Here is an 11,046-nt window from a genome sequence, read left to right as displayed (position 1 = left end):
TGCCTGCTGGCTTCCAAGAGCATCAGATGGGCACTGGGCTCCCCCACCGCCTCCCTAATCCTTTCGGCTTGTACGGTGGTGCTCATTACGCACCGAAGACTGGGCCTGAATGCAAGTGCAGAAACCGCAAGGAAGGAACAAAGCCAGCAACAAGATCTGGTGATTTTTCTTCTCGTTTCCCTATTCATGGTGTGAAGGCAAGGCTCTGCTCGCAGGGAGAAGCTGGAAGCAGGTGGGCTGGCTGCAGCAAGGGCCTTCAAGTGCTGGAAGCTCAGATCCTGCCAGCTGATTCTTCCTCTGGGGTGCTAATTAGAATCGCCAACCTCCAGGTGGGGCCTGGAGCTCTCCCAGAATTACAGATAATCTCCAAACCACAGAGAAAAAGGCTACTTTGGTGGGTGGGATCTGTGGCACTATACTCCACTGAGGCTCCGCCTCTCAAAATCTCCAGGTATTTCCCAACCCAGAGCTGGTAACCCTAGCTGATGTCCCTCCCCAAACTCCACCCTTCCTAGTCCCCACCCCCAAATCTCCAGGAAGGTTCTAACCCAGAGTTCACACAACTCTGGGTGCCGGAAAAGTCTTCCATCTGTGCTATCCACACCCTGTGTCACGTTGTAGGCAATCAGGCCAACATCAGTCAGGCCCTCTTGACCCCAGGCCATCCCTTCAGCAACCCCAATGAGGTAGTGACTGACACTTTGGTGAACCCCCTAAAGCTCAAAAGTTCATGGACCTACAGGTAATAAAAGCTGTCGGCAGCCATATTGGCCTATGCAAAATCCAACAAACCAAGAACAAAATCTGTGTCATACCTTTTATTAGGACCCATTCAGTTGGTCTTAACAAAAGGTATGACACAGCTTTTTGCTGCTGCTAGTAAGACATCCCAAATTGCCCCCCTTTCCTCTTCTTGGAACGCTTCCCAGTTAGAGATAAACAGGCGTAGGTAATAGCTTGCTGTTTAGAAACTCAGGGGGCCCAGCAAACAGTCCTGCTGCAATCCTGTGTGGTCTGATGGAAAGAGAGCTTAATGTGGGTGTTCATGTCTCATTTAAGCCACAACCTCACTGTGCAGCACTGGACAAGCAACACCTTGGATCCTAAAGCATGCAAGCAGAGTCATGCTAAAGGAAGAACTGGCCCCCAACCTTCTTTACCCTCTGAAACTGTGCTTTGTCAGGTTGGTGGCCCCACAAGGAACAATGTGGAGAGTGAACTCAGAATCTGCTGCAGGAGGAAGGAACTGGCAAAAATCACCCTCTTTCTCCTCCATAGAGAGCCAAACTGTTCTGCTGGAGGAGCTGCGGCTGTGCTGGCACAACAGTGGCATAGGATCCAAGCCTTAGTCTTCCGTCTGTAAAATGGGAATAGCTGTCACCGACCAAGGCTGATGTCAGGATGGATAAGATAAAGATGACAGCGGAAGCCGATGTAGCATAGGAGTCACCACATTCCTTATTCCAGAAACACACTGGGTAGTCCTAGGCAAACTGCTATCTTACTCTCAACTCCCTAGTTTTATCTTATTTTGAAAAGGAATGATTGCAGAAAATACTGCCAAACACATTCAATAGAAGCTGTGCAGAAATGTTGGCCATTTCCCCACGGGCTATTTGCCTGGGGTTCAATACCATTGAGAAGTAAGGTTCTTTTCTGCTTCCCCATAGCATCGTGGCACATCCATGGATCTCCCAGGGTTCCCCTAGCTTTTTGCCAACCTTTGTCAACCCTGCCTTGTTGTGAAGTTTTGGGAAAGACTGCAGTAAAGCCTCGATAGTCACCATGTCTATAGGGAAGTTTGGATTTCCCTGCCCACATGGCAGTCATTTTCCCCGGTCCCTTTTCCTGTGGTGGTCATTTCCTCCCTCCACCATAGGGGGGCACTTTTTATATCGGCAACTGAATATCATTATATTGATATGTTATAGCAATATGTGTAACAGGGTCTCAGCTTTCTTTTTTAAAAGTAAGTCTCTCGTTCCTTTCATTGCAAAGATATAAGAGGAAAGGCATATCTCTACAATGAAAGGAGTATTTTTCAAAAAGATGTCTGGGAATTCAGAGAACCTGTTACACATGCTACTATAACATTATATATCAATGGAATGATATTAAATAGCTCATTTTTAAAAAAGTAATTGCGGCTCAAGGTGGGGGGGGGAATGGCTGCTGCCTGGGTATTGGTGCAGGGAAATTATAGGGAAACCTGCCAAGTGGAAGCCCCAGCACCACTTGGCTGTATTGGCAGCTGCAGCAGCAATGGGGAAATGACACATCCCTGTCCCGGTGTGGAAAACACTGTTGTGAATGGAAAATAAGATTAATGCAAGAGCTCTCGAAGGCTACTTGGATCTTTCGCAGAGACTAGTAAACAATGCTTTACTCTGGCCAAGAGCTGACAGGATTGTCTGGTGGCATTTCCACCGGAGGCCTGGAGTGGTCTGGTCCATGGGGTCGCGAAGAGTCGGACTCGACTGTGTGACTGAACAACATCAAATTTCCACTGGGAGTGACGACATTTGTCACAATACTTGGTCCTGTTGGGTCTCTAATACAAATGCCCTTTGTATACCAAGCAAAATGAATGAATGAATGAAAGAATGAATGAATAGGTGGGGGAGGAGACTTGTTAAAGTAGGCTTCAATCCAGGAGAAGATGGGGGAAGGCTTTTATTCATTTCATGATTCTTTAAAGCGCTTGAACACACCCAGCACCCGGAATAACAACTCCAATGGAGGTAGGGCTGAGGAACAAGACACAAATGTTTGCAAGATACGTATTGCTTGGAGTGCCATCAAGATTGTAGGATTTCGGACTGGGATGGAAACATGACAAAGGTTTGGGGCTTCCAATCTAGGGTTCATTGGCTGGTTGTTGATGTATCTCAGTGAGTATATTACAGACTTGGGGTTGGAATACCTTTCATATGAGAAAAGGCTAAAGAGTTTACGGTTTTTGAGTTCACGAAAAATATGACTGAAAGGGGGCAGGATGGAGGTTTATGAAATTATGCATGGGGTGAAGGTGAACAGGGAGAACTTGTTCTCCCTCTCGCATCATACCAAAATTCAGAGCAACCAATCAATATGACAGGCAACAGAGTCAGGACAGATAAAAGGAACTACTTTTTTACTCAGCATAAGCAAATCAATGGAATTCATTACTAGTGGATGCAGTGAAGGATATGAGCACAGATGGCTTTGAAAGGGGATTAGACAGATTCCCATAGGACAGGTCCATCAGTGGCTGCTGACCATAATGACTAAAGCAGGGATGCCAGCTTCCAGGATCCTCCTGAATTACAGCTCATGTCCAGACTACAGACTACCCTGGAGAAAACGGATACTTTGGAGGGTGGAGTCTATGGCACTGTACCCCACTGAGATCCCTGTCCTCCTCAGGCTCAATTCCCAAATCTCCAGAAGTTTTCCAACCTGGATCTGGCAACCTTCCCCCCCATCCCCCACCGGTGGTCAGGGGGGACCTGGCAACCCTAACTAAAGGGAAGCTCCATGTCCAGAGGCAATAAATCTCTGAATACCCATGCTAGGAGGCAGCAACAAAGGAAGGCCTTGATCTCTAGGCTCTGTTTGTTGGTTTTCTGGGGTAAATGGTTGGCCACTGTGTGAAACAGGGTGTTAGACTAGATGGACCACCGGTCTGATCCGAAGCTTTTCTTATGCTCTTATGCCCATCCAGAAAGCAACTAGTTCCCCAGAGTCTTTCTGGCTGCTGCCCCACAGCCCTTTGGACCATCATGAAATGAGATCGCCAGTTCCAACTTGAAAGCTGAAACTTCTAAGTAAGTATAGGAAGGATTACAGTGTGATAACAGAACCAAAAATACCAAAAAAACCCCACCCCACCCACTGTATAAGACGCTATATAAATAACAAAATCCTTACATGATGGCTCTTTGATTATTCTCTCCTGATTGACAGTTCTTCCCTGATGTTGAAGTATCGATTCCTCACTGATTGATTATCTTTTTTGAAGTTTCCACAATTTGGGACTTACACCTTGCCTTTAAAATTGGTTTATGATGTTCATGCTTTACAAATCTGTACTTATCTTGCTTTTGTAATTTTTGCAATTAATGTTTGTTTATTTAGGGTCTTATTACAGTGTTTTTTTTGGTATTTCTGAAACTTCTAAGAAGGCTTCAGCCTAGACTGCTGTGGCTTTATGAATGACTGCTACCCAAATGGCTTTTCTGTACCTAGTTCCCCCTTCCTCCATATCCCATTATTATAAAATCACACCTGAGCCAGTTTCCCCAAAGGTAGGCAGAGTATTGCAAAAAGGGTTGCCAACCTCCAGGTGGTGGCTGGAGATCTCCTGGGATTACAATTGATCTCCAGGCAACGAAGATCAGTTCATCTGGAGAAAATGGCCGCTTTGGAAGGCGGACTCTATGGCATTATACCGGATTGAAGTCCCTTCTCTACCCAAACCCCACACTCCTCAGGCCCAGGAATTTAGGCCGAACAGGAAACTGTACCCTAGCCCCATTCACATGGATACGTGTCAAGAGTACACATCCCTAAAATCACACCACTCCCAGAGTAACCTAGAACTCTAGACTTTTGTATCTCTAGTCTTCCTCCTTCCAGTCATCCTGACCCATCAGTGATCACATGAACCTGCCTTATACTGAATCAGGCCATTGGTCTGTTAAGGTCATATGGCTCTGACTGGATGCAGCTCTACAGATTCTTCCTCCATTTTTTAACTGGAGTTGCCAGGGTCAGGGATTGAACCTGGGACTTTCTGCCTGCAGAGCAGATGCTCTGTCACTCAGCCACAGCCCCACCCCCATCATTGTTCGGCAAGAGGAGTGCTTTACCCAGGTGGCCTAGAAGTAGTGGTCTGACATCTCTTGTAGCCTTCTTTCCTAAAGAATGGGCTACAAAGAGTGGTTCAGTAGCACCGGCTCTAAGGAAGCTAGTGTAGTTCCCAGGGGAAAAACATAACTGGATAAGCCAGGTTGGAGCCTCCCTTCTTCTCCCTGGGGATAGCTTGGGAACTACCTAGATTGAAGTCTTCTTTCAAGGATGACTTGGGCTGAAAGCAGCAGCTCAGAATCCATCAAACATTCCCATACGAGTGCTTGCCCACACCCGTCCTTTGGGATAGGATACTGCAGCAAAAGCATAAAATAATCTAAACCGCTGCGAAAGGATGCATGAGGAGGGGGAGATGGAAGGCAAGAGAGGCCGTGGTTTCGGCAGAGAGGCAGACCTGAGAGGAGGAGGGTGAGGAAGGAGTGGTCCCCTGTGACCCTTCTCTCTGACACCAATTCATAACAAAAGCCAGACTAACCAATCTCCAAATCCCTTGAGTCTCGGAGCTAAAAATATCCCTTCCATCCACAGCTCTTTTCCCAGCCAAGACGGCATCATAAGACCCTGCTATTTACAGGCCCGGGAATAGCTGGATATAGAATGGCGAGGAATATAAAGCCATGAAGTATATTATAGAGGATGACGGGCTCTTGAAACGCCAAGGACAACAAATTATGGCCGCCCCGGGGCTGTGTTTTATCCATGCACATAGTAAAGTCATCCCTTGCCTCGGTCCGTCCCTGGGGCTGTTTTCTTTACCCGGAACTATTTATAGGGAACACTGTGTGCCTGGCTCAGGAGCAGCAAGGTTTCAGATGAGTTCTTCTTCTGGGGACATCTTCAGTTCCCCTTCTCTCCTGACTCTTTAAGGCCCCTCGGACCCTAGATACAGCATTAATGTGGATTATACCAGTGGTCCACACAAGCAATTTAAACAAAACAAAGTGTCAATGCTGCACCCTTTAACAATGAAGCCCCCCCCCCACTTAATTCCCAGACATATAGGTTCACTGATCTTATTCGTGGAGAGTGCACCACACTCTGCACATCTGCAGAGGAACTAGCCTCTCTAGCTGTCAGACACAGAATAAAACTAGCCCAAGATGTGAAACTACAACGAAATTAACTACAGCAGTTCAATCTGTTATAGTTCTAGTGAGAAAAATGAACTGGTTCAATCAGTTTTCCTTGAATATTATGACACAGTGTTTCTAGGTGATGCTCAATTCCTAGATAATATCGATCCTGGGATGCTTTCCAGTATAGTTCTACATAACACAGGAAAAGAAACAGCAATATCCGGGGAAAGGATAAACAGGGACTGAGCGATGGGTGGCCCCTTTCAGACACATCTGGACTGTCTTCATTTTACAATTCAATTCCATGACAGTACTATGCAAGAGTGGTAAAGGGGGCAGAGTCTTCAAGATGTCAACAATCTCAGTGTTCAGTTTTTAAAAAGAAGCAAGTTTCTAGCTCCTAAAACTTCAAATGTAAGGTTGGAAATGTTTATCATGTCTGAGCAATCTCAGAAGCCCTGAGTAGGCCTCAGCCAGAATTGTAGCAATCATACGGTCATGCTGTCATATGGACTCGCTAGCAGAATACAGAGAATGCCAGCTTTGACCTACATGTCCTAGGAGTGGGGCCATCACAGAAAAGGTCTTCACGGGCCCTTGAGAGGAGAGTGTTTAGCTCCTCCCAGCAGCGCCTGCAACCTGTCCCTTCAGTGAGGGAAAGCTCAAATTAAGGCCTTTTCAGTGGTGGCACCACTCCTGTAAAACAGACTGCCAATGAAGCAAAGGGACATGGCATCTCTGTCCCTTTTTAGCAAAAAGAAGCAAAGCATAACTCTTTTTTAAAAAAGCCTTTGGCTTAATTTCTGAGATTTTATTCTTATGTGCAATATGGTTTTTACTCTCCTGTTTAAGCTATTGCTCTTTATTGGAAACTGCCTTGAGTGGCAGGAAAAGAGGTATACAAATAACTTAAGTAATAAATGTGCACAATTCCTCTGTTGCAGAATTTACCTTTTCTTGGTGCAGAACCTAAGTGATCAAATCTACTAAAAACAATGGAGTCTGCTGCAGAGTTATGGATCTGTCTCTCCCACGTCTCTAGGAATCTCATAACCTGAGCTCGGGGTGCCAGGGAAGGAATAGCAGTTTGTGCCAGCAAATCCCCAGTTCAAATCTCAATTTAGCCATGAAAAAGCCACCAAAAAATGATCTTAGGGCAGCAGAACCTCAGTCCCTCAACTGCAAAGTGAGGATAAAAGTGCCTTACAGTTGTGATGAGGGTTACTGAGATAATATACATGAAGGGCTTTGAAATGCAGTCCAGATAATACATTATTAGACCTATCTTTGCTTTTCAGAGGGAACTTGGCTATGGTATTTCTGCCCATCAAGGAAAAAAAGGGCTGACGGTCACCTTTGGTTTAGGAGAAAGGTGCTTTGCCTATCAAATGAGGTCAGGAGTCTGTGCGTGAGAGCCACAAATTAAAACCTGGGATTGGTTGCCATGGTGAGGCTGACTTCACAGTTAGTGGATGACTTAGGTGGGGGACCTGCTACAGTGAGATCACAAAGTGGGGCAGAAGGGATGGGGTGTGTGGGCGGGCGTGGGGGGGTATGATTTGCGGAGGATTTACAGCTTGCCTGTGCTTGGATCAGTTGTAAAAGGATATGAGGATGGGTGTGACTTTGGTTACTGGGCGGCACAGGAAGGTGGTAATGTGCGATGTGTGGGATTTGTGGGGAGGGGGCAGGCAAAGACATCCCGGTTGGCAGTGGGCTACACAGAGAGCCCACATGGGGATGGTGGGCGATGCGTATCCCACTCCTCTGCCTAGCTTCTCTTCAGGAGAGTAGCCATCGTTCGATTGGGAAACCTCTAAATCAGAACCTAGCTGCAGCCCTTGGAAAGTGTGCCACAGCTAATTTTTCTTTTCTGCCATCACATTGCCATTGGCTTATGGTGACCTCACAGGGCTTTCAAGGCAAGAGATGTTCAGAGGTGGCTTAGGTGGTTTGCCCTTGTCTGCCTCAGGGTAGCAACCCTCTTCTTCCTCAGGGGGGTCTCCCATCCAAGTACTAACCGGGGCCAACCCTGCTTAGCTTCTTAGACCTGACAAGATCAGGTTAGCTTGGGCTAGCCAGGTCAGGGTGCCACAGCTACAGACCACCAAGGAAAAGCGCTCAGGGGCTGGTCTCAGGGGACAGAAAGATGATGTTGAAGGGCCGGTATACAGTCTGCTGTTTGTGTCCACCAAGATGAAGACCCGCTCCCTGTTCTCATCAGGGGTGCAAGCTCTCCGTCTTGGAACCAAATCCTTTCTAGCTTGTCCTTTTCCTGCTCACTGCACAGAAAGGATTGAGAAGTAGACTCTGGGTGTGTGTGTGTGCTAAAAGGCTGACTGTATGCACCCATTTTATCCCTAAATGCAGAGCTGTCCCTGTGCATTTGCAGAATGCCAGTGAGGAAAAGGGTGGGATGGAGGTACAAAGTCCAAGGCTGATAGGTGTGTGTGTTTGGAGACAAGCCGGATGAAACAGACTGTGTTTGTGTGTGTGTGTGTGAGAGAGAGCACAAGCGATAAAAGAGACAATGCAAGAGAGTGAGTCAACTCCTCTGGAGAAGGGAAAGCAGTGGGAGGCTGTTTGTCTGTCATATAATACTAATGGGGGCCTGCAATCACAATACAGTGGTTGGGAGGCTTCCCAGCTGTTGAGCATTACTAAGAGGTGTGAAGCCTCAGAGCTGGTGCCCAGAACAGACGCACAATGTTTGGAGTGACAGCTATTCAGGCCATACATAGTTGGGTCCCCCAAAGCAAAAGGAGGAGGATTCTTAAGCTTTGGAGCTGCTCCTGTCCGGAATGCCTTTATTTAGACATTTATGCCCCATTTTCCTTCCCAACAGTAACCCAAAGCAGCAGGTGACATCATTCTTCTGTCCTCCATTTTATTTTCACAACAACAACAACCCTGTGAGGCAGGTTAGGTGGAGGAAGACTGAGTGCCCAGTGTTAAGCAGCTTCCATGGCAGAGCAGGGATTTGAACCTGGGTCTGACGCTCTAAGCACTGCCCTGTGCCCTCTGGCTCCTGAGTCTAGGGCAACTGGCTGACACTGAACCCAGTGGAGGAGACCCTCAGGAGCCCTCAAGGTAAACTGCCTCTGAGGATTTGGGGACGGGGTGGGGAGGAGGTGGTGTCCTGTCCTTCAGGTCCACAGATGTGGGAAACCCAAAGCTGGGATGGCATTAAGGCTTCACCTCATTTCCTCAGTCATGTGCATGCCCTTCTCTGCTGCCTCGAAAGGTGCTGCCAGAGGTTCCCACCTATCAGAAGTTTTGGGCAGGAAATTTGAGGGTCCCTGACTCGGCCCCCACCCCCCGCCCCGCGGCACCAGTTCTCGCCTCCCCGATACCCAGCTGAGACTTACAGGGCAGCCTCCTGTTCTGGCTGTGAGCGTCAGACGACATCGCCTCCCGACGGCAGCTCTTCGGCGGTCCGCCTTGCTCCCCAGGACCACCCCGGGCACCCTCGCGGCGGCGGCGGCGGCGGCGGCAGGTCAGCGGCGAGAGCTTCGGCGGCTCCCCACCATCCCCTCTTCTTCCCAGGGAGTGGTCCAGCCCGGGGACGACTCCGGCGGAGAGTGGAACTCAGTCTGCCTGGGCTGCCTCGCCGGGCTGGCGGAGACTCAGGCAGAACGTACCAAGTGGCTGATCTGCGAAGGGGGTGGGAGGGGCCGCCGGCCGAGGGAGCCTGTCTGAGCTTCGCGCCGCTTGTGCGGTTGCCGAGATCGGAAGCGGGCGAGGGGGAGACGAGCCGGGCAGGGGGGAGACAGAGTGTGGTTTCTGTTTCGCTGCGGTGGGTTGAGCGCGCCGCAGAAATCCCCTCAGAAATCCCCGCGCACACGCCCTCCCGAAGGCTGAGTTTGGTCGCAGGGAAGCAGGCGTGAAAGACACAACTCTGATTAATGGAGAAGAGGAGCTGGTGGTTAAAGGGCGAGGGAGGGGGGGAGAGGCCGAACCAGAGGCTTCGGGGGAACTGGGACCGGGAGAGGTTTATCGTCACTGTCAGCCGCTGCCTGCCATACCCGGGGCATAAACTGTAGCTGTGCATCCCATTAACCCCCTCCCACCCATCAGGTTCAGGTTTCGTTTGTTTATATATTTGTATCCTGCTTTTCTCCCCAATAGGGACACAAATAGGTCGTGGCGGCTCCTACTCAAACGCCTGGCGGAAGAGCTCCATCTTGCAGGCCCTGCGGAACTGTGCAAGGTCCCGCAGGGCCCGGATCTCCTCTGGGAGCTCATTCCACCAGATAGGAGCCACCGCCGAAAAAGCCCTAGCCCTAGTCGCCGCTAGTCTGGCCTCTTTGGGACCTGGAACCACTAGGAGATGTTTAGTCCCGGACCGTAGTGCTCGTTGGGGAACATATGGGGAGAGGTGGTCCCGTAGGTATGTCGGACCCTGGCCATCTAGGGCTTTAAAGGTAAGAACCAGCACATACAAGGCAGATGCTCAGCCACTGAGCCACAGCCTCTCACCTGAAGCCAATTGTGGCTTACCGGGCAGAGACCTGGAGTACAGAATACCCTTGTCTCACGTGGCTTAAAAACTCTACTCAGCTTACTGCATATGGGAGGGGAACCACTATTTGATCCACCTACCCTATCTCGTCAGACTGTTGTGAAGATGAAATCAGATAAGGCCCTGCACATTATCTTGAGCTCCTTGAAGAAGTGTGTGTGCAAACGAAAGCTGATACCTTGAATAAAACTTTGTTGGTCTTAAAGGTGCCACTGGACTTGAACTGTTTTCTGCTGCCTCAGACCTACATGGCTACCACACCTGAATCTGTCTCTAGACTAAGAATGAAATACAAATGTATAATAAATAAATGACATCAGAGCCTTCTAATGGGACAGAAGGTCTTTCCCTCTCTCCTTCCTTCCAATTTACTAGATTCATCTCTCTAGGCAACCCACTTCTAGGTCTGTGCAGTCAGTCCCCATCACAGCCACATTAGGAGAAAGGGGGCCGCCCGCTCTCTCTGCTATTTGCTCCTGTTTCCCCTTGATCAGGCAGGCAGAACTAGACTTTCAGGTGGCCACCCTCTGCCCACCCATACCTCCATTGCAAAGACTGCCATTCCATTCCCAGCCAAGCACAGATACATTCATCCCT

General features: G+C 48.9%; 1 protein-coding gene across 1 annotated transcript in view; it reads right to left on the bottom strand.

The window, feature by feature from the left end:
* Positions 1 to 9,513, bottom strand: part of DBNDD2 (dysbindin (dystrobrevin binding protein 1) domain containing 2) — a 30,143-nt gene extending 20,630 nt beyond the window's left edge. Inside the window, exon 1 of the mRNA XM_015410426.1 lies at positions 9,296 to 9,513. Within this exon, the coding sequence (XP_015265912.1) occupies positions 9,296 to 9,335 (40 nt within the window). The 5' untranslated portion in view covers positions 9,336 to 9,513. The remainder of the gene's footprint in view (positions 1 to 9,295) is intronic.
* Between the last annotated feature and the right edge of the window lie 1,533 nt (positions 9,514 to 11,046).

The sequence above is a fragment of the Gekko japonicus genome, unplaced genomic scaffold (assembly GCF_001447785.1).
Source record: "Gekko japonicus isolate JY-2015 unplaced genomic scaffold, Gekko_japonicus_V1.1 scaffold200, whole genome shotgun sequence".
NCBI classification, from domain to species: domain Eukaryota; kingdom Metazoa; phylum Chordata; class Lepidosauria; order Squamata; family Gekkonidae; genus Gekko; species Gekko japonicus.
The sequence above is the reverse complement of the archived record's forward strand: the minus strand, read 5'-3'. Positions and strand labels throughout refer to the sequence as shown.